This window comes from Procambarus clarkii, chromosome 22 (assembly GCF_040958095.1).
Source record: "Procambarus clarkii isolate CNS0578487 chromosome 22, FALCON_Pclarkii_2.0, whole genome shotgun sequence".
NCBI lineage: Eukaryota > Metazoa > Arthropoda > Malacostraca > Decapoda > Cambaridae > Procambarus > Procambarus clarkii.
This window is the reverse complement of record NC_091171.1, coordinates 30657256-30681609: the sequence shown is the minus strand read 5'-3', so window position 1 is coordinate 30681609 and position 24354 is coordinate 30657256. Positions and strand designations below refer to the sequence as shown.

The following is a 24354-nucleotide window of genomic DNA, read 5'->3' as shown; positions in this document are numbered from 1 at the left end:
GGAGGGGAGGGGGGTCAAGAGAGAATTACACAATGCTACAGGAAGTTTGAAAAATCCTTTAATGAGAAAATACAGTCCTTTTGGCATACAAAATTTAAATCCTAATTTATAAAAAACTAAGAAAATAACAAAACTATAAATCAACAGCTCACTCAAATAAAATTGATTTGCAACAATGTTATTTTTCTTAAGCATATTACAAAATAAAGAAACAAATAAGGCAGTTAACGAAACAAAATCAACACTTCCCAAAACAATAGTAAATTCCAGCATGTATGGAAACAAACGTGAATGATATTGATGTTTAAAATACCTCCATATAGCAAATGAAAACGGATTAATCCAAGAAATTTCCTTCAAAACTCCTACACCAACACAGGCATTGCATGAAATCTTCCATTTTGACAGAACTGTAGTTGTACTGTTATAAAGTTTCATAACTCATAAAGAGATATAAAGATATCTTTATAACATATAAAGAGACATACACCTCAGTGTCTACAGGAACACTCGGGATAATACCTTCAATGTATATAGTAACTGGAATGTAAGAGGCACTTCATAATTTACACAACACTATGACAAATGTCTGCCACTTGTAACTCCTCTGTAACACACCCCTACTGGAAAACGCGTGAGGAAAATTTTAACTGGACCATGAACCAATTCACAATAGAGATGATTCCTCTTCAATTTTAGCTGTACAGTAGTTTCTTTTTAGATCTACAAAATTGACCAACACATTACAGATTGGTTCCCTGTAACAACACGCTTTGTCTCGTACTTTACCTTCTCAACTTTCTTTAGCCACTCCGTCATGAGTTTGGAATACGTTTGGGTGAGATTGGAGTCCCGCTCATTTTTGTTAGTATGGCGCTTCTTAAAGTACTCAACCAATTTCCGTTTGAAACCTGCATATTGTCTTTTATTTGCCATGTAGACTTCCGTGTCTGTTGGTTGATGATAAAGCGGCTGAAAAGAAAAGGGCTCAGAATTACTCCACTTGAAATATTATAAAATCAGAGTAATGTTCAGTATTCACAGTAATTTCTGGCATATAAAACCCACCAATTTTAACAGGGTATTTTGTTGAATTTTTTTTAGGATGCTTCATCATTGAGAGTGATGTTTAAGTGGTTTTGTAAGGGGAAAACAATTTTGAGCATGTAGATGCAATATATATACCTAGTTGATAGTGGACCAAAATGTCCCATCTGCCAGAAAATACTTTACAGTAATCGACATGTATACAAAAACTACAAGAGAGACCAAGAACACACTATACCAAACAATTTATTTTCTAGCCTCTCTACACTGACCCAAGTACGATTTTCTAACACTTTAAAATATGTATATTAGAAACTATTCTGAGCTATATAACTATATTAAAATATAAACTTACAAAAACAGAGCCGTCTCACAGAGGACACAAAAAAAAAATACAAATAGGGTAATTTAAGAATAATTAAAACACCTTATAACACAACATGCCTTGCTTCCACTGAACTCGCTCATTGTAAAATCATACAATTCACATACAAACCCACGTAGCACAGTATTTCTGGTGTTAAGTAACATATGAACAACAGTAGCACTTACAAAACTTGTAGAAGAGCTCCACATGCCTACTGCTTACGCTAATGCACGAGTGTAGTAGGTGCTACTATGCCTTACAAAAAAACGAGAATGTTTTTTTAACCACTGTACTGTGCCAACCCGTTCTCGCAAATTTAATAAGTCAATATTGGCTTATTAAATATGTGCATAGGTGACATACTTAACATAATAGTTTCCCTTGAAAAGCTTCATAGAAAACACCGACCTTACCTACCCTACTTAGTATGTTAAAATAAGCATCTTATAGCTTCGCAATTACAATTGTTACTTAACCTATTATAGGTATAGGTTAGGTAATAATTGTAATTACGAAGCAATAAGATGTTTATCTTAACATACTAAATAGGTTAGGTAAGGTCGGTGTTTTCTATGAAGCTTTTCAAGGGAAACTATTATGTTAAGTATGTCACCTATGCACATATTTAATAAGCCAATATTGACTTATTAAATTTGCGAGAACGGGTTGACTGTGCACACTAAAATGAAGGGGAAAAGGGGGTGTGCACACCAGCATATCACATTTGTTAGAATATCATAAAATTCAAAACTCCCACGGATTTTTAGGGCTCACATCCTGTGCCTCAGGACTCCAGTATAAACGGACACTATCTTGAAAAAAAATTGTTTGCATTCCTCCTGACTGTGAGAGCCTCAGCACTGCCAGTGACCAAGGCTGGTGAATGTAGCTGCAGCTCACAGCACAGCTGGCCCAGTTGGGGCCACACCACCACTTAATATTGATAAATAAAAAGGGTGACTGCAATTATTGTGCAATGACAGCATCATATATGGTCCCAACAGTAATAAAAATTAAGTACAAGGTTGAGATATCCTTGTACAATATGCTAGTTACGATGTTCACAGCAGGAGGCAGACATTCACAGCACACCGCAGAGATTTTTGACTACACGCCATGAATCGTGACCTCATGTTCCTTTGGATTATAATCTTGTGGAAAATTATTCATATTCATGATTTACTGACAGGAACCTGACGATATTATCAGCATTTGTAGTAATAATAGTGATGTGTGTAGTTTATTTCTGGGTACGGTATTTTGCTGTCAGGTGCCATCTGCTGGAACCAGCTGATCGTAGCATGTGGCTACGATCATGCTACTGAATAATATTACTGCAAGAAATTAGATACAAAATATTGAAATACTGTAATTATGCACAAATATATTTGCAGCAGCTGCCGCCACACTGAGCTGCCGAGAGGATCTAGGCTAACATTGGCTTGTGGTTAGGTCATAAACTTTCAACAGACCAGCTTAGTGGTCACAAAAATGAAGATACTTATATATAATGTGTGTGTGTGTATAGTGTAATAACAGAGAGGAAAAAACTTTTTGATATAAGAATATAATATACGTGTCACTAGATACGAGCACTATGTTTTTTAGCATAGCGATGTTCCACACATTTAATTACATAAATTCTTCAAAATACACACTACTGAATAATATTACTACAAAAAAGTATATAAAAATAACAAAGACCTTGAAATAATTATGGAAAAATATATTTGCGGCAACCCTTGCCACACTGCTGGGCTGAAAGCACACCGTCGCTGGCAAATACTCTTCAATGCCTCAATATTGTCAAACTTTCTCGCCCAATCACAGTCAAAGTACTGCATGTTGCATACAATATTTTTTTTTTTTCACGTCAACAGAGAACGCATTTTAACAATACACCCTGTATTAGAATGAAAAAACTTCAGGAGAATAATTTTTTGTATGAACACAGGGCGATTGTCATAATAAACTAAGGCACAGTACAGTGGTTAATGTTGAGGACTGGAGAAAATATCTTGCAATGCAAACCTCCTTCATATCCAAGTGGATCAATCCTAAAAATACCAGGATGCCAAATGAGCAATTTCTAAGCTAAGGCTTTCTAATACCCACTAAATATCTAAACAAAGAGGTCCATAATAGCCACAGCAGATGAACTAACCCAACCTTGACTGCCAGGACCTTTTAAAATGTCCCTGCTGGATCTTACTGGTGCTGGAGGGGTTATGGAAAATAACGAAATCCACCCAAAGTGACAAACTATTCAATCCATTCTCTCGATTTACAACTCTGTATAAATGCAATTGTTTTTGCCTAACCAAAAACATATGAACCTAAACAGCACACCTATCGATGCTGATGTATGAAAAAATGTCAATATTAGTATTTTTAATTTTTACTAATACAGCCAGAACAACGCATTGCATTTTTAACATTTGTGGATTTCAAATAAAATGTGACATATTAGGTGAAGGGTGGGTTGTTTACAGCCATAAGCCTTTCCAAGCCTTACTTGGCACCACAGGGACAACAAAGCAGTACCCTGACTGACTTGCTAGTTTCCAAATTGGTGGTCAGACAGACAGAAGGGAGCACCCCCCAACATTAAATCAAATAGGACTGCACCTCGTATGTTTCAGGTAAGCTCTAGAAAGGAATCCAAGACATTTTTTTCATCCTTTTAAAACCATGTGCAGTCGGCACATGACAGACAGTTCTGTAGAAGACACTGAAGAAGATAACAATAAAGACTTTGAATGAGCAAAGGGAAATAATATGATGTTTAACAGTACAGGTAATAAATTCCAGGTACTCGGGTATGGTAAGATCTTAAATGAAATACATGTTAAAGGACACTATCAGATCTACTCATAGAATGAAAAAACACACGTATAGAATCCGGAAATAATGACGTCTGAAGACCTGACGTTTGGTGAACAAAACCAAGCAAATACTGTACAGCATCAGCCAGGAAAATGATAGGATGGATATTGAGAAAGTTCAAATCCAGGGATCCCACCACAATGCTCATACCACTCAAATCATTCATGCTCCCCTGCCTTGAGTACTGCTCAGTAATCACTTCCCCTTTCAGAGGAGAGATCTCTGAAATAAGAGGAAATACAGAGAACATACACGGCACACGCAGACCTAAATTATTGGGACCATATCAAAGCTCTCAAAATGTACTCTTTAGAAAGGAGACAAGAGAGGCATCACATAATATATATGTAAAGACTGAAAGGCCTGGTGTCAAATTTGTCCAATAAAATAACATATTAGAGTGAACAACAAGGGAGAAAATGCAGAATGTGACCAGTGAGAAGTAGAGGTGCCACTGGCACAATCAAAGAACACTGTATGAATATCAGAGGTCCACGGCTATTCAATCCCCCCCCCCCCCCCACAGTTATTGAATAGAAATACTGCCAGAATAATGGTGGACTCCTTTAAGAAAAAATTAAGACACTTTCCTGCAAGAAGTGCCGGACCAGCGGGGTTGTAGCAGATATATGGACCTGCGGACCACTCAAGCACCAGCCCGCTGAACCAAGTTATTATAAGTCAAGCCTGATACCAGGTCAGGCTTTGGGGAGCAGAACTCCCAGAGCCCACTCCAGGCTATGTTTCTTCCAGGCCAGATTGTTTTGGCTTTCCCTCTACAGCTAGTAAGCTTTAGAGGCATCATGATATGAATCACTTTCCTGGGACTGGGTCTGCCCTAGTTCCCAGGGATGGTCTCCTGGGTGCTGTGATGCTCAGTTCCCTTTCCTGCCCTTCTCCTTTCATAGGACATAACAAGGTAAGAAAAATGGTAGAATTTCCTGTCACCCTACCAAAAGTGTTTACTGCTACTGTATTAAGTTTGTCAAGAGCGAATAATTAATTATTTTACACTGCCTTCTGGGCCACAATAGATAATGTGCTGAATCACTAACTATTTATTGCGCTATGTAAATCTTCAATTTCTTATGGCTTAATAGCACATTTGCAAATGAATGCTGAATGTTAAATGTGGCTGTTGTGTGCACATGTGAAACCTTCTACAAGAAAAAGTAGCAAATCCAAATAAAATGTTCAAAAGAAAGTAGTAATATATATAACAATGAACTCTGAACCTCCTAAACAATGCATTTCATCATTGAGAACCATTTAGATGGAGCCTTCAGTGAGTAACAGTTGTGGAATACTCACCAACACAGTTGGCACATCTGTTGGTGGCATCAGCTTATCCAGGATGTTATGCGATTTCTCAGCCTTTTTCTGCGAAAGGTAAAAACCCACAAATACACTTATTACATTAAAGTACTAAACTGGAAGTATTACATTTATTTTCATACCATGTATAGTTGTGCAGAAACTAAGAAAACAAAATTTCCCAGGTGGACCAACCAAGGAACATTTCCCAGGTGGACCAACCAAGGAACATTTCCCAGATGGACCAACCGAGGAACATTTCCCAGGTGGACCAACCGAGGAACATTTCCCAGGTGGACCAACCGAGGAACATTTCCCAGGTGGACCAACCGAGGAACATTTCCCAGGTGGACCAACCAAGGAACATTTCCCAGATGGACCAACCGAGGAACATTTCCCAGGTGGACCAACCGAGGAACATTTCCCAGGTGGACCAACCGAGGAACATTTCCCAGGTGGACCAACCGAGGAACATTTCCCAGGTGGACCAACCGAGGAACATTTCCCAGGTGGACCAACCGAGGAACATTTCCCAGGTGGACCAACCGAGGAACATTTCCCAGGTGGACCAACCGAGGAACATTTCCCAGGTGGACCAACCGAGGAACATTTCCCAGGTGGACCAACCGAGGAACATTTCCCAGGTGGACCAACCGAGGAACATTTCCCAGGTGGACCAACCGAGGAACATTTCCCAGGTGGACCAACCGAGGAACATTTCCCAGGTGGACCAACCAAGGAACATTTCCCAGGTGGACCAACCAAGGAACATTTCCCAGGTGGACCAACCGAGGAACATTTCCCAGGTGGACCAACCGAGGAACATTTCCCAGATGGACCAACCGAGGAACATTTCCCAGGTGGACCAACCGAGGAACATTTCCCAGGTGGACCAACCGAGAAACATTTCCCAGGTGGACCAACCGAGAAACATTTCCCAGGTGGACCAACCGAGAAACATTTCCAAGGTGGACCATCCGAGAAACATTTCCCAGGTGGACCAACCGAGAAACATTTCCCAGGTGGACCAACCGAGAAACATTTCCCAGGTGGACCAACCAAGAAACATTTCCCAGGTGGACCAACCGAGAAACATTTCCCAGGTGGACCAACCGAGAAACATTTCCCAGGTGGACCAACCAAGAAACATTTCCCAGGTGGACCAACCGAGAAACATTTCCCAGGTGGACCAACCGAGAAACATTTCCCAGGTGGACCAACCGAGAAACATTTCCCAGGTGGTCAACACTCACCTAAACACCTCTCTCTCACACAACTGGCCTCTCACTTTTACAGTCACAAGACTAAACTATCTTATTTCAGCTATTCCAAGGTAACCCCCTACATGTTGGTACTTTCTTACTCAACATATTTTCCACATACAGCTCTAGTTGGTGCAGCTATTTAAAACACTATATCGAGGGGCACACGACTAAAAATAGCCAACAAAATCAAATGGGGAAATAAATTGCACATGATGATTGGAATAATTTAATGATTAAAGTCCTTAAGGGTTAAAGGCCCCATGTTCTCTTACCCAGACTTCAAGCCAACAGCCTCTGTTTAAGGCAAAATTCTTTAGGCAGGAAGAGATAGCTAGCAGCAGAATTACTGACAATGTGCATATATGGGGTCCTTTTTGCACACTGCTCTATGTCCTCAATTCCCAACAAAAGGACCCGGGTTCAATCCTTGGGCAGGACTGAAATGGTTGGGCATGTTTCTCTTCACCTGATGCCTCTGTTCACCTAGCAGTAAATAAGTACCCAGGAGTTAGGCAGCTGTTGTGAGGAGCATCCTGGAAAAGATCAGTAGTTGGCCTAGAGGGACCTCGGTAAGCCTAAGTAGGCTTCCTGTCCCCGACAACAAAAATTATATTGTCCAGCAATACCCAATAACCTGATAGCCAAGAATGAACACAGGTATTTGGGGTTACAAATCTGCATCAACAACACTTTAAATTGCAAAAATAAGTGAGTGAACTAGACACAAAAAATATACTGTACATTGATCATCTTATCACTAGCCTTATAGATTTTCGTAAATTTAAAGAACACTGTTCAAATTAAAAATTTAATTGAATGACTGAATTTTTGAAATGCTGTTTCTGTCTGTATTTAATTTTTACCAAGTAATCATAGTACCAATACACCGTTTCTCTTCCTCAAATACACACACTTTGTAAATTACCGAGAGATTTTTTATTCTAAAACCTTACAAAATAAAACGAAAGACAATAATGAAGAAAAATGCAATAAACTCACTCTATTTTCAGCATAAATAATCTGTGCTATACTATGATGTCTGGGTTCCTTGGTGTCCTCCTCTTCCGCCTTGGCTCCATCTCCCTTCTGTGCCGCCACCTGCAACTCCCCCTCTTTTTTCCGAAGCTTAGCTATGCTGGACTCTGCCTGTCAACAGTGAGAAAAATCTAGATATTTCTTCCCTATAATCCTTCTAGTCTGCTGAATACAAAAATATCAGCATTACCCTTGTTGCCATTATCAAGTGGTGGGGAGACGTCAACAAAGAGGAAAATAAAAGGGCACTACAAGGATAAAGGGTTAAAGATGCACTGAAGGTGCTTGTCACCACTCAATATCTTCTAAAGTCTCAGCATCATATAGAATTAACACTAGCACACTCCATTGAAACAACCATATCAGTGAGAGTAGAGGCGCTACAGGCACAATCAGTAAGAAATGTGAATGTCAGACGTCTTTGGCTGTTCAACCTCCTCCTTGCAGCAAGTGGAAGAAATAGTGCCTTTACAAAAGTTAATATTTGGGCCTGTGGGCTGTCTTATGAGAAGTGACCTGCCTGGCCCCTATACTAGATGACTCTGATGATCATCTTGTGTAGCCTGAGCCACAACAGATAAATGCCATGTCTAGTAGCAGCCAAAGTCTTGTTGCAGTGAATGATGGTAATTAAACAAAAAATATAGAGAGATTCAAGTTTCATTAGTGGCACATTTTCATATGAATTTGACTATGGAATTACTATTTAACAAAGTTCACCTGTATGTCAGTTTATATCCTCATCCTCCTTCATGTAAACCCTTACCTTGGCAATTTCCCTGTCTACTTGTTCAATATGTTTTAGAAGATCATCTTTGGTGGAGCGGAGTGGGGATTCATCTCGGGGGTCTGATGGTAGAGTGGGAGAGATGGCCTCTACTTGCGGCGTGTATGTAGACTCCTGTACGGAGACAAACAACTTGTGCTCTTTACATGTACAGTACACTGTCTACATATGTTAAAGAAGTCATCAACAGTATTAAAAGCTGATGATAACAGGCAGAAATTGTAATTATTGTATCTGGCATCATGAATAAAAATTTCAACAATCAATATCACTAATAGACAACATTTCAAACCTTTGGATTTTTATTTTGTTTAATTGATAACTATAACAAAACAACCAGCGAGAACCAAGATTACATTAATTTGGAATAAAAAAAAAAAAGATGATAAAAGACCCGATATACCAGCTACACCCACGTGTAGGTGCACACCTACACCTACCATGTTTTGAACATGGCCACACCATGTTCAAAACACCATTTCTCATTCAATTACCTGTCATGCCATCTGGACATTACCCTGACTAAGCTTCCCCAGACAACGAAATACAATGATGAATAATTTGTCATGATTTGTATCAATGATGATGATTTTTAAGACAAAAGAATTCATTATATTAGGAGGAACATTCATTAGGAGCCCTAGTCAGATACCTTGCTGTGGGGGACATTGATCCCCCAAAACCACTGCAAGCTGTATAGACTAATGAAAAGGACAATGCACTGAGGCAGCACAAGTAAAGTGACCAGGTAATTCAACAGTACTAAAAGTAGTAGCAGACTAGATAGTATTGACAGCAGGCTTAGAGCTTTTCTATCCAACAGCTCGAGTTAAGCTTTACCCTTTAGTCATCCACAGAACATACAAGAAGTCAAGGAACAGTGCCGCACAGACCTGCCCTGTTCAAGGCTCAATCTACTCCTCAGAAAATCATCCACATTAGAATCTCAACTACTTCATAAGACTAGGGTAACAGTGTTCCATGTGAGCTGTTGTTATGATCCAGCCTAACCAGTTTAAACAGGATATACTGCAGTCATACCTTTAATTGTTAATGTACCTCGTATTATGTATTTTTTCCTGCTGCAGTATTGAAATTTATGCATATCTGTATTATAATGTCATTATATACACATGTACAGTACTGCATTGTATTATTGTTATTGTATACATGATGTAGTGTGCGAGTGTTAACTGCTCATTTCACCAGTTGCGAGGAGCACCTGCTGCCACTAGCACTCCCCCCCCCAATCCCGTGCCTGAGTGTCTGTCAATACAGCCAACCTGTGAGGTGGTTGGCAGCTTCTTGTTCCTGTTGTATGTATGTATTAAGCTAATTTTGTGTAGTTGAACATCTGTGCATGTCCCAGAGTTGTATAATTTACTTAAGTATTTTATGTTTGTTTTTTGTTACTCAGAGAGGCATTTACATGAATGTACAATGTTGGTATTGTTAGTAGACCTGTGGTGGCCAGCCAGGAGCTGACTTGCTGGTCTCTGGGTTTTGCACGGGTCACACATGTTGTGTGTGCTCTCTCAGAGAGATTGTCTTCTTACCAGTAAGGCAAGAAGATTATTGTGGGGATCAGAGTTAAAATAAGTGTTAATCACTAAATTTGCAAATTATAACTCTTGTGAAGTGACTTATAATTGTTATCTCCATTTGGGAACTCGTCATATTTTGGATGCCTGTGTGAACTTTAACTTTTGAGAGGCGATTTCCGACTCTTGCCAGATTTTTCAGTTATTTTACCTGACGTTTGAAGATGAGTAATTGACTTTGCCATTTGTCAGTCATTGTGGACTAACTTCAGTAGTGTTTCTTGACTCATATTTTCTGTCATTGTGGACTTTGACTTTTGAGAAAGAATTTTTTAACTTTGCCATTTGCCAGTCCAGTTGGAACTTAGTTTTTCAGAAAGCAAAATGATAGTTCACCGACTTGTGTTTACTGATGTTCATGCCGAGACATTACCCCTCACTCTGGTTATGTAACGTCACCACCCACCATGTTCACACCCTACCAGCCAGTCTTGAGCTGTTTAGTGTACCAATGTTATTAGGTGATCTTTGCTTAGTGACATCTAGCTGCTATGACTTGTGCATTGTACTAACTTACTTGGTTGTGGGTATATATGTATATAGAGATTGTAAATAAGTTGTGTCAGTGTAGATAAGTTTGCCCCAGTTAACTGGTGTGGATTTTACTTAAGACTTTCACTCACCCCTAGACATTTTGAACTTGCATATTTGAGGCCAGGAGGTTCACTGATTTACGAGGGAAAGTTTTACTCCATGAGCCTTGCATGGAAGCATGACATAACTCTCATATATATACAATACAAATGTCAAACATTCACTTCATAAACTGCTGCTCCTAGCCACGCTCCTTAACACTTTTCATACACTGCTCAAACTCAGACTTAACTTTCCTACATACCAGGGTCAGGATTCATCAAACGTCACGTATGAACCTTTCATGATTTCACGATCCTTGCGGCTGAATCTGTATTTATTAAACAGTTTACAAGAATCAAAAGTCTGCAATCCAAGGTTATTGTTATAGACACCCTCTCGGTGCATTGGAGGTCGTACTGTTTAATAAATGCAAATTTGGCTGCTATTAATGAGAAAGGGCACACAGGTTTCATAACTGGACAAGTAAATTCTGATGAATTCTGGCCTATGTCTACCCATCATCTTGGCACCAAATTCCCAAAAATTCAATCCAATACATCTGTCCACAAGTCAATCATCATCCACTTATTCAATCTAATCAAATCATCTTGGTACACTTTCATAAATCTTATGAGTAATCAACTTTTATACTCTACAGTTGTTCATGTCATTTTCATTCTTACTCTTTTATACTCTTTAAATGTTACACATAACTGTAGGAATGCCCATTTCTACTGCTTTAATTCTAGATTTATCATGTTCACAAAACACCAGCATCTTGCATCCTGACAAGTTCGTGTATTACCACTCCATGCTCTCTGACAGCGTCTACTTCTATACTTTACTACCTAACCGAGCCTAACAAAAATGTTCATTGCACCAGCAACTTCCCTTTCTTTCACATTATATTTTGCTATCATCATCAGTTACAGGAAATCTGTTAGGTCTACTGAGGTTTTCCCTAGGCCAGTGAGTGAGCGGCTCAAGCTCCCAGGATGCAAGCCACAAAAGCTGGCTAACTCCTCAATACCTATAACCCAACAACTCACCTTGTCTAGGAACAAAGTTCAAGCACAATACATTCAGTTGCAAGCCAACTGCACTAACTGTGGTGCTACAGCTCGACCACACATCCTAGGTAAACTATTTATACATCAACTGCTAACACTCCTCCATTTAAATTAATTTTTCACAGAATTCATCTCCCTTTCAACCACCATAACATTACTTCAGTCTAAATTCCCTTTCAAGACTCCCTCAAACAACAATAATCCACATAAATCTCCAGTATTCTCCACTACAATATAAACATCAGTTGCATAAATTGTAGTTAGCATATTCCTTTTACTCATAACAAACACAAGGTTCACACACTTCTATCTATATCTATCTCTTCTATCTATAACTTGTTATCATGATTACCCCATCCATGTACAGTATACTGTATGTTGAAGAATCAATGAACCATCACACACACTGCTTAAATAGGCTCTGGAACCTATACACCAGTCAATGAAGGGTTAAGCAGTGAGGCCCAAAAGTCATGGCTCATTCCCTTGCAAATACAACTAGGCAAATACAGTACAACCTATCACAATTAATAGTTTATAAAATCAATTAATTAAAATGCCTCCAAAGGATATCTGATAAATTAGGCTGTAATTATGCGAGCAGTAGCATTTAACAGCCCGGTTGACCAGACCACCAACCAGGAGGCATGGTTAGATATCGAGTCACATATACACTGATCCTCAGAACCACCTAAAAGTAACCCTATTGCGCAGTTAATAACTCTTCACTAGACTTAACAAACCTCTACCAACTGTGAATAAAACAGAACTAAAGCATGAAGATGAAAGTAGGACTTGTGCAGGCAAGAGCACGGCACAAGCATGTAGTCACTCACCCGGTTGGTGTGATTGTTGTCCGAAGTATCTATTACTAAAGGGACACGATTGTCAGGCTTGATGGGTGGGACAAGCTTGATTCTTTTGCTGGAGTCTATGGTAGTACTAATAGCCAAGGGGTTACTTGGAACCAGGGGCATCATGTCTGTCCGGCCATGAGCATAAGGCCTGCAAAGAGAACCCTGTATTACCTCTCACATTACTCTGACTGTTCACACACTCCTACACAACCTCCCCTCCTCCTCCTCCTCACGTGAACTACCCTGCACATGAACATTACGTACTCCAGAAAAATAAACACCTGTCACCAGTGAAGCTGTCCCAATCAAACTACAACTGAACCTCCAAGCAAGCTAATTAAGTAAAGGTAGATTCAAAATTATGTGGAATTACAGGAGGACTAGCATACATGTAACTTATCTTTACAACTTACAACAATACATTTCATAAGCAAAATGAACTTAAGGAGGGTTTGTGTGAATTCATTAATGTAAAACTCTTAAAATTAACACAAGCTCTAAGATGAGCAGTATATAATAAATTGGGAATAAGAATTATAGGTCAAATTAAGCAATGGCGCAGAGAGAGAGAGAGAGAGAGAGAGAGAGAGAGAGAGAGAGAGAGAGAGAGAGAGAGAGAGAGAGAGAGAGAGAGAGAGAGAGAGAGAGAGAGAGAGAGAGAGAGAGAGAGAGAGAGAGAGAGAGAGAGAGAGAGAGAGAGAGAGAGAGAGAGAGAGAGAGAGAGAGAGAGAGAGAGAGAGAGGAGAGAGAGAGAGAGAGAGAGAGAGAGAGAGAGAGAGAGAGAGAGAGAGAGAGAGAGAGAGAGAGAGAGAGGAGAGAGAGAGAGAGAGAGAGAGAGAGAGAGAGAGAGAGAGAGAGAGAGAGAGAGAGAGAGAGAGAGAGAGAGAGAGAGAGAGAGAGAGAGAGAGAGAGAGAGAGAGAGAGAGAGAGAGAGAGAGAGAGAGAGAGAGAGAGAGAGAGAGAGAGAGAGAGAGAGAGAGAGAGAGAGAGAGAGAGAGAGAGAGAGAGAGAGAGAGAGAGAGAGAGAGAGAGAGAGAGAGAGAGAGAGAGAGAGAGAGAGAGAGAGAGAGAGAGAGAGAGAGAGGAGAGAGAGAGAGAGAGAGAGAGAGAGAGAGAGAGAGAGAGAGAGAGAGAGAGAGAGAGAGAGAGAGAGAGAGAGAGAGAGAGAGAGAGAGAGAGAGAGAGAGAGAGAAGGAGAGAGAGAGAGAGAGAGAGAGAGAGAGAGAGAGAGAGAGAGAGAGAGAGAGAGAGAGAGAGAGAGAGAGAGAGAGAGAGAGAGAGAGAGAGAGAGAGAGAGAGAGAGAGAGAGAGAGAGAGAGAGAGAGAGAGAGAGAGAGAGAGAGAGAGAGAGAGAGAGAGAGAGAGAGAGAGAGAGAGAGAGAGAGAGAGAGAGAGAGAGAGAGAGAGAGAGAGAGAGAGAGAGAGAGAGAGAGAGAGAGAGAGAGAGAGAGAGAGAGAGAGAGAGAGAGAGAGAGAGAGAGAGAGAGAGAGAGAGAGAGAGAGAGAGAGAGAGAGAGAGAGAGAGAGAGAGAGAGAGAGAGAGAGAGAGAGAGAGAGAGAGAGAGAGAGAGAGAGAGAGAGAGAGAGAGAGAGAGAGAGAGAGAGAGAGAGAGAGAGAGAGAGAGAGAGAGAGAGAGAGAGAGAGAGAGAGAGAGAGAGAGAGAGAGAGAGAGAGAGAGAGAGAGAGGAGAGAGAGAGAGAGAGAGAGAAGGAGAGAGAGAGAGAGAGAGAGAGAGAGAGAGAGAGAGAGAGAGAGAGAGAGAGAGAGAGAGAGAGAGAGAGAGAGAGAGAGAGAGAGAGAGAGAGAGAGAGAGAGAGAGAGAGAGAGAGAGAGAGAGAGAGAGAGAGAGAGAGAGAGAGAGAGAGAGAGAGAGAGAGAGAGAGAGAGAGAGAGAGAGAGAGAGAGAGAGAGAGAGAGAGAGAGAGAGAGAGAGAGAGAGAGGAGAGAGAGAGAGAGAGAGAGAGAGAGAGAGAGAGAGAGAGAGAGAGAGAGAGAGAGAGAGAGAGAGAGAGAGAGAGAGAGAGAGAGAGAGAGAGAGAGAGAGAGAGAGAGAGAGAGAGAGAGAGAGAGAGAGAGAGAGAGAGAGAGAGAGAGAGAGAGAGAGAGAGAGAGAGAGAGAGAGAGAGAGAGAGAGAGAGAGAGAGAGAGAGAGAGAGAGAGAGAGAGAGAGAGAGAGAGAGAGAGAGAGAGAGAGAGAGAGAGAGAGAGAGAGAGAGAGAGAGAGAGAGAGAGAGAGAGAGAGAGAGAGAGAGAGAGAGAGAGAGAGAGAGAGAGAGAGAGAGAGAGAGAGAGAGAGAGAGAGAGAGAGAGAGAGAGAGAGAGAGAGAGAGAGAGAGAGAGAGAGAGAGAGAGAGAGAGAGAGAGAGAGAGAGAGAGAGAGAGAGAGAGAGAGAGAGAGAGAGAGAGAGAGAGAGAGAGAGAGAGAGAGAGAGAGAGAGAGAGAGAGAGAGAGAGAGAGAGAGAGAGAGAGAGAGAGAGAGAGAGAGAGAGAGAGAGAGAGAGAGAGAGAGAGAGAGAGAGAGAGAGAGAGAGAGAGAGAGAGAGAGAGAGAGAGAGAGAGAGAGAGAGAGAGAGAGAGAGAGAGAGAGAGAGAGAGAGAGAGAGAGAGAGAGAGAGAGAGAGAGAGAGAGAGAGAGAGAGAGAGAGAGAGAGAGAGAGAGAGAGAGAGAGAGAGAGAGAGAGAGAGAGAGAGAGAGAGAGAGAGAGAGAGAGAGAGAGAGAGAGAGAGAGAGAGAGAGAGAGAGAGAGAGAGAGAGAGAGAGAGAGAGAGAGAGAGGAGAAGGGGAGAGAGGGGGATATGAGAGGGGAGAGAGAGAGGAGGGAGGTGGGATATGAGAGGGGGGGGGGAGAGAGAGAGAGGAGAGAGGGGGATATGAGAGGAGAGAGGGGGACATGAGAGGAGAGCGGGGGATATGAGAGAGGGGGGGGAGGATATGAGAGGTGGGGAGGAGGATATGAGAGGGGGAGGGGAATGAGAGGAGGGAGGAGGGTGGAGAGATGGGAGGGGGAGGGGGGGGAGGGGGGAAGGGGAGGGGGGGAGGGGGGGAGGGGGGAAGGGGAGGGGGGAAGGGGAGGGGGGAAGGGGAGGGGGGAAGGGGGGGGAAGGTAGGGGGAAGGGAGGGGAAGGGGGGGGGGAAGGGAGGAGGAGCAGAAAGGGGGGGTAAACTCAGGGGGTCCAGACCATTCCTGTGTCCTTCAAGGTTTGGCAACATAAGTCTCTCGAGCTTTGATGAACTCGAGAATGTCTTATAGCTCAACGAGTCTTACTTTGTACTGAATGGAATACAAATATGACAAACTTGTATTTAGAACGAAGATGCACAAATAAAATCATGAGAACGTGAAGTATCTATGAGAAAAAATTGACGCCATACATTGAGATTGAAGATGCATCCTTTGACTCTCCCAGCACGCACACTATCGTATAGTCTCAATATTTTCTCTTAGATTGAAGAGTGCCCTAATTAACCAGGATTAAGATCATCTGTTATTGAGTACAAGGATATGAAATTCCTACAAATCTCAGGACTGATTTATGAACAATGACTAGATCATGCTAGAACAACAAGTTCTAGCATGATATAGCATGATAAAACCTATTGTTGAAAAGCTAACATAATTCAGACATTACATTAACCCATCTTAGTTTAGAAAGAAATACTGGATGCAGGAGTGGAGTGGGGGATGGGAACAGAAGACACACATGGGGAAAAGATGGGTGAGAGAGAAAGGGGAAATGGAAGAGAGGAAGATGGGTGAGAGAGTAGGGGGAAATTGATGAGAGGAAAGAGAGAGCGTCACACCTTGTTCTGTCACATACCATAAGATCTCCGCCCCTGCTCGCGAGTAGGGCCTGCGGAGGGAGGGCGAAGTTAGCGGATCGGTTCTGTCTATGGTTACACACACATACAGACAAACATATTACAGGAGAGGATACAAGGGAAGAGCACAAGCCAATGGGGCATACTACTACCCAACCTTGAGCCACTGCCCATTTGCTGTGTCCACGTTAGTTGGACTAGATGAAGCTTCACACAAGGGACAAACAACTTAAAGGTTAAAAGGGAATATTTTGTTATATCTAACAATACAGCCTCATATATATAAAATACTATGTAGCAAAGCCTTAAATCTTAATATTAAAATGACTAACCTAAACAACTTAATATGGCAATAAATAAATGACCTAAACAATAAATAAGATATATACTTATACCTAACAAATTCCTTATTCCCCTTATACATCACTGTATAAATGTTACCATCAAAGTATATTATTATTAATAATGAGCTTAATTTACTATAAAGGCTGGAACACATGTACATAATATTACATTTCATTGAATGACTGCATATTCTGTATTTATTAGTTTCTTGGCTTTTATCACTGACTAGTGCTCTTGCATATTGGTTTAATTGGAAGAGGATTTCTCCAAATGCCATCTTTGTTCGTGGTGAAGAAAACAAAATAATCAACTGTAGAATATATTACACTTATAAATTTGTAATGACAAATGGCTACCAATGACTTTTAACAGTCTGGTAGTCATTTGGTCAGAGTACTGGACATATCAAGGTGTTTATTACAGTATCTCTCTCAGCCAAAGGTTTGAACTTTTCACGGGAGGAGCTCTCTCTGATTTTATATTATATTATATATATATATATATATATATATATATATATATATATATATATATATATATATATATATATATATATATATATAAAATCTATAAAAATAAATAAAAGAGCAGACAACCTGGTCCGCCTCCCCCCTCGTGCCAAGAACACCAGCCGCAGGACGACCAACAATAACTCATCTGAGAACCACAAAATGAGAGCACAGATCACCAGGAAAATAGAAGAGGGCAATACCACAGGTGCCATCAGAATCATGACCAGCGATGACACTATTGCCCCCAGGAATGCCACGACAGCAGAGGCTCTTCAAGACAAACACCCACCCAGAGCCCCCGACAGCAGCAGGGATCCCCAGGAAAACAATGCTGGCATAGAACCCTTGACTGTTCGAGAATCTGAGGTGTACAAAGCAGCCATGTCTTTCCCAACAGGTTCAGCAGGGGGGCTTTACAGGACTAAGACCCCAGCACATCAAACAAATGCTGAACCCGGTGCTTGGAGATGCTGCAAAGGACCTTCTAGTGGAACTTACCAGATTCTCCAACATGTGTTTGGCTGGCGGCATCCCTGAGGACATCAGGCCTGTCTTTTATGGAGCAGCACTCTGTGCTCTAAAGAAGAAGGATAGGGGTATCAGGCCCATTGCCGTTGGCAACACCCTCCGACGCCTTGTAGCTAAGGCTGCAGTGAGATCTATCAGTCAGGAAGCAGCCACCTTGCTGAAACCTCATCAGCTCGGGTTTGGGATTCCCCTAGGTTGTGAAGCTGCAGCACATGCAGCGCGGGCTTACATTGTTGATCTCCCGGACCAGAAGGCACTAGTAAAGCTTGACTTCCAAAATGCCTTCAATCAAGTCAGACGAGACGCTGTCCTCAGGGCTGTACACAACCATTTCCATCCCCTTTACCCATTCATCCGATCGTGCTACAGTGGGGACTCTAAGCTTCTTTTTGGGGAGCATGAAATAAACTCCTGTGAAGGTGTCCAACAAGGTGACCCCTTAGCCTCCCTCCTTTTCTGCCTAGCTATCAAAGAGGTCACTGATAGTCTGACAAGCGAGCTAAACATCTGGTACCTGGATGATGGCACTCTAGCTGGAACTCCGGAAACCATTTTGGGGGATATAAGGAAAATCCAGGAGCAGGGAGCAGCCTTAGGCCTCATTCTCAATGCATCCAAATGTGAAATAATCTCCCGCAACCCAGACATCACTGGGCAAATACAAAATGCTCTTCCAGACATTCTCGTTGTCGAGCCACCGGACTGCACTCTCCTGGGTGCCCCCATTGGACCACGAGCAATCGAGTAGGTCCTGGCTGCAAAAATCACTGACCTAAAGAGAATGCAGGACAGGATTGACAAGATTGATGCCCATGATGCTCTCTTTCTCCTTACAAGATGCCTGTCTCTCCCTAAGTTGACCTACTTTCTGAGATGTTCTCCATCCTACAGCAGCCCTAAGTTAAATGTGTATGACACCCTTCTGAGGTCCATGCTGGTGAAAGTCCTGAACCTGCCATTGGACGACTCTCAAGTGGGAGCAAGCAACCCTTCCTGTAAGACTCGGCGGCCTTGGTGTCCGCACAGCCTCCCAAATTGCTCTACCAGCCTTCCTTTCCTCCTCTCATGCATCGCACGACCTCGTCAGAGATATTTTACCTACAACCCTGAGAGATTCAGCAGGAATACACGATCCTGCTTTCACTGAATGTTCAAATCAGTGGAATGTTCTTGCAGCCCCAGCAACCATTATAGAGCCAACAAAACAACACAAACAGTCCGGCTGGGACCACCCTCTAGTGGAAAAAGTAGCTGATGCCATGCTAAGCGTCGCAACATCAGACAAGGAGAAAGCCCGCCTCAGAGCAGTGCGTGCCCCCCATGCAGGAGACTTCCTCCTGGCAGTACCCATGTCTGCAATGGGCACGCGCCTAGATCCAGAATCCCTTCGTGTAGCAGTGGCCCTCCGCCTTGGTGCCCCAATTCACACTGAATACAAGTGTATTTGCAACAGGGTGGAAGCAGACCAATACGGACTGCATGGGTTGCATTGCGGAAGCACAAAGGGCTGGCATGCAAGACACAACGAGGTCAATGACATCATCAAGAGAAGCCTCGTCTCAGCTGGGTGCCCAGCGGAGAGAGAACCTCGCATCCTACGGGTCCAAAACCCGGATTTCCCAGCACTTCGCCCTGATGGCATCACCATATACTGTACTCATGGAAGGAGGGTAGACAGTTGGTGTGGGACTACACATGTGTATCCACCCTGGCTGACACCTATGTACACTTCGGAGCTGATCAAGCAGGTGGGGCGGCCAACCACAGGGAAACAGCAAAATCACTCAAGTACAGGCGACTGGAAGGTCAATACCTCTTTGTTCCCATAGCGTCCTGAGACGCATGGCCCCTGGGGCAAGAGTGCCTTGGGATTTCTCAAGGAATTGGGGTCCAAGCTCATTGACGTCACCAGAGACCCAAGGGCTTCCAGTTTTTTATTTCAGCGTCTCAGTGTGGCGATCCAGAGGGGAAATGCTTGCTGCGTCCTCGGTTCCTGTCCAGAAGCGGAGGAGCTTCAAGAGATCCATAACCTTTAGGCATTTGTCTTGTATGTTTTGTAACCTTTAAATACACAATAAAGGAAAAAAAAGGGAAGGGGGTGGTAGGAGAAAAGCACACAGAAACTGTATTGGAGGGGACCCACATTCCCTCCAATGCGTTATGTGTGGTTTCCTCCGAGGCTATGGGTCCCCCTTCTTCCAGCCAGAGGTGGTACTCCCTTTATTTATATATATTTATTATATATATATATATATTTATTATATATATATATTTATTATATATATATATATATATATATATATATATATATAATATGTCGTACTTAGTAGCCAGAACGCACTTCTCAGCCTACTATGCAAGGCCCGATTTGCCTAATAAGCCAAGTTTTCATGAATTAATTATTTTTCGGCTACCTAACCTACCTAACCTAACCTAACCTAACTTTTTCGGCTACCTAACCTAACCTAACCTATAAAGATAGGTTAGGTTAGGTTAGGTAGGGTTGTTTAGGTTCGGTCATATATCTACGTTAATTTTAACTCTAATAAAATAAAATTGACCTCATACATAATTAAATGGGTAGCTTTATCATTTCATAATAAAAAAATTAGAGAAAATATAATAATTCAGGAAAACTTGGCTTATTAGGCAAATCGGGCCTTGCATAGTAGGCTGAGAAGTGCGTTCTGGCTACTAGGTACGACATATTATATATATATATATATATATATATATATATATATATATATATATATATATATATATAAATTATATATATATATATATATATATATAAATTATATATATATATATATATATAAATTATATATATATATATATATATAAATTATATATATATATATATATATATATATATATAAATTATATATATGTGTGTGTGTGTGTGTGTGTGTGTGTGTGTGTGTGTGTGTGTGTGTGTGTGTGTGTGTGTGTGTGTGTGTGTGTGTGTGTGTGTGTGTGTGTGTGTGTATACTGGCAGCAGGTTTTCTTTTAAACATGTCTCATTGAATATGACCGCATATTCTGTATTTACTATCTTCTGATTTAGGGCTTCTTTCCCTCTAACTATTTTCCTAGCATCAGGGCTTAGCTGAAAGAGGTGTTCTCCAAAACTCATTTTTGTTATTTCAAGGTGAAGAAAAAAGTGAATTACTATAGAATGTATTACACTTATTTATACAATTTGCACAACATTTTGAACCTCCATGGTTCATTCTTAAGTGAAAAGAAATTACAAAACTCGTTGATTTATATCCGTACGGGGTCAGGTGATAAGACCAGTACAATAAAGGTAAAAAAGGGGATACATAGGGGATAAATGGGGGACAAAGCACAAACGAACATACGAATAAAGGTAACTACAGAAGGCTTATTGGCCCATACGAGGCAGCTCCTATCTTTAACCACCCGATCCCACTACATACAAAGATTAATCAGGTGTAATTGGCCTGTTATGTTGAACAGTGTCTTCTGTGTTGACATCGTTATGTTCTCGTCTTGTCCTTACTCTCATGGTGGGTAGAGTAAATAGTTTCGTGATTTGGGTGTTCATGGTAGGTTGTTATATTCTTATGTGAATTGCTTCAAGAATTTGTAATCTTCTTGCATCTTGGGTTTTCTCTATTATATAGGTATTTTTGTTCATTTCTCTTGTTAGGGTGATGTCATGCATGGGCTTGTCTCATGCGATTCCTGGGGGCACCGGATTGAAGATGACATGTCAAACGCCGCGTCAGCTAGGTCGACGTCATACCTATGTATTTAGATTGAAGGTTACATCCTTCATGGGGGCAAGTGTACATGTATACAACGCTTGACTGCTGTAGAGGGTTCTCCGTCGGCTTCGGGCTGTTTTTGACAAGGAGTTCATATTCTACAAAACCACGCAGACTTTCGAACTTCTTATCAAAAACAGCCATGCAACCAAATACAAAAAATAGGTTTCCACACTGCAGTCTACACTAAGGAAACAACCATTAGCAAGTTTAAATCTATGACCTCTTGTTCTTAAAGTTCCAGGTCTTAGGAAATCTTCCCTGTCGATTTTATCAATTCTTGTTACTATTTTGTATGTAGTGATCATATCACCTCTTTTTCTTCTGTCTTCTAGTTTTGGCATGTTTAATGCTAACCTCTCCTCGTAGCTCATGCCCTTCAGTTCTGGGAGCCACTTAGTAGCGTGTCTTTGCACCTTTTCCAGTTTGTTGATGTGCTTCTTAAGATATGGGCACCACACAACAGCTGCATATTCTAGCTTTGGCCTAACAAAAGTCATGAACAATTTCTTTAGTATATCGCCATCCATGTATTTAAATGCAATTCTGAAGTTAGAAAGCATAGCATAGGCTCCTTGCACAATATTCTTTATGTGGTCCTCAGGTGATAGTTTTCTATCTAGAACCACTCCTAGATCTCTTTCTTTATCAGAATTCTTTAAAGATTTCTCACATAATATATAGGTTGTGTGGGGTCTATGTTCTCCTATTCCACATTCCATAAGATGACATTTATTAACATTAAATTCCATTTGCCAAGTGGTGCTCCATATACTTATTTTGTCCAGGTCTTCTTGAAGGGCATGACAAGTCATCTAAATTTCTTATCCTTCCTATTATCTTAGCATCATCAGCAAACATGTTCATATAATTCTGTATACCAACTGGTAGATCATTTATGTACACAATAAACATCACTGGTGCAAGAACTGAACCCTGTGGTACTCCACTTGTGACATTTCTCCATTCCGATACATTGCCTCTGATTACTGCCCTCATTTTTTCTATCAGTCAGAAAATTTTTCATCCATGATAGAAGCTTACCTGTCACCCCTCCAATATTTTCCAGTTTCCAGAACAACCTCTTATGTGGAACTCTGTCAAAAGCCTTTTTTAGGTCCAGATAGATGCAGTCAACCCAACCATCTCTTTCCTGTAATATCTCTGTGGCTCGATCATAGAAACTGAGTAAATTCGATACACAGGATCTTCCAGATCGAAAACCATACTGTCTGTCTGATATTATATCATTTCTCTCTAGGTGTTCTACCCATTTAGTTTTGATTAGTTTTTCCAATACTTTCACTATTACACTTGTCAATGATACAGGTCTATAATTGAGGGGGTCTTCCCTGCTGCCACTTTTGTAGACTGGAACTATGTTAGCCTGTTTCCACCCGTCTGCTACGATTCCTGTACACAGGGATGCCTGAAAGATCAGGTGAAGTGGAATGCTGAGCTCAGATGCACATTCTCTCAGAACCCATGGTGAAACGCCATCTGGGCCAACTGCTTTGTTCTTACCGAGCTCCTTGAGCATTTTTTCCACTTCGTCTCTAGACACCTCTATGTGTTCTATGTTGTTCTCTGGAATTCTTATTGTATCTGGTTCCCTAAAGATTTCATTTTGTACAAACACACTTTGGAACTTTTCGTTTAGTGTTTCACACATTTCCTTTTCATCTTCCGTGAATCTATTTCCCATTTTCAACCTCTGAATATTATCCTTTACCTGCAATTTGTTGTTTATGAATTTATAGAATAGACCTGGTTCTGTTTTACATTTGTCCGCAATCCCTTTTTCAAAATTTCTTTCTGCCTCTCTCCTCACTGCCGTGTAGTTGTTTCTCGCATCTTTGTATCGCTGGTATGTTTGGGGGTTCGGCCTCTTCCTGTATTGATTCCATTTTTGTGTCTTTCGGTCTCTAGCCCTCTCGCAATTTCTATTGAACCAATCCTGTTTCCTAGTTCTGCATCTCTGTTTTGGTATAAATTTTTTTGTGCCTTTATCATATATTTCACAAAACTTGCCATACATCTCATTCACTTCCTTGCCTAGCATCAAGTCTGTCCAATTATACTCACTAAAAAAATTTCTAAGGTCACCATAATGTCCTCTCCTGAAGTCTGGTTTTTCAACTGTTTCAACCTCCTTATTTTCTTCCAGCTTATAACGCATTGCATACTTTATTCCCAAAAAGACATGGTCACTTTTACCCAAGGGAGGAAGGTACTGAATGTCAAATATCTCTTCCTCCTTCCTGGTAAATATCAAATCTAGCATGGAGGGAACGTCCCCTTCCCTCATCCTCGTAGCTTGTTTAACATGTTGATACAAGAATGTTTCCAGGATGAGGTCTACAAATTTACAGGTCCAAAAATCTTCTGTTTTAGCTTCATATGCTTCCCAGTCTATGGATTTCAAGTTGAAGTCACCGACTATCAACAGTCGTGATCTATCGTTATCCGCTCTCGCTATAATCTCTCTCATTATTGTTATAAGACCTTCACGTTTACTATCTAGCTCCTCCTTTGACCATGTGCT

General features: G+C 41.2%; 1 protein-coding gene across 8 annotated transcripts in view; it reads right to left on the bottom strand.

The window, feature by feature from the left end:
• The window catches only part of LOC123758464 (Smrter), a 730161-nt gene that overhangs the window by 78147 nt on the left and 627660 nt on the right, over window positions 1-24354 (bottom strand). For 6 of the 8 annotated variants that reach the window (XM_069328783.1, XM_069328777.1, XM_069328778.1 and 3 more), the window contains 6 exons: window positions 16627-16659; window positions 12785-12953; window positions 8681-8815; window positions 7879-8025; window positions 5612-5680; window positions 790-972 (listed from right to left, as the gene is read on the bottom strand). In XM_069328783.1, the coding sequence (XP_069184884.1) occupies window positions 790-972; window positions 5612-5680; window positions 7879-8025; window positions 8681-8815; window positions 12785-12953; window positions 16627-16659 (736 nt within the window). The remainder of the gene's footprint in view (window positions 1-789; window positions 973-5611; window positions 5681-7878; window positions 8026-8680; window positions 8816-12784; window positions 12954-16626; window positions 16660-24354) is intronic. The other 2 variants (XM_045742901.2, XM_045742921.2) reach the window with 1 other exon arrangement.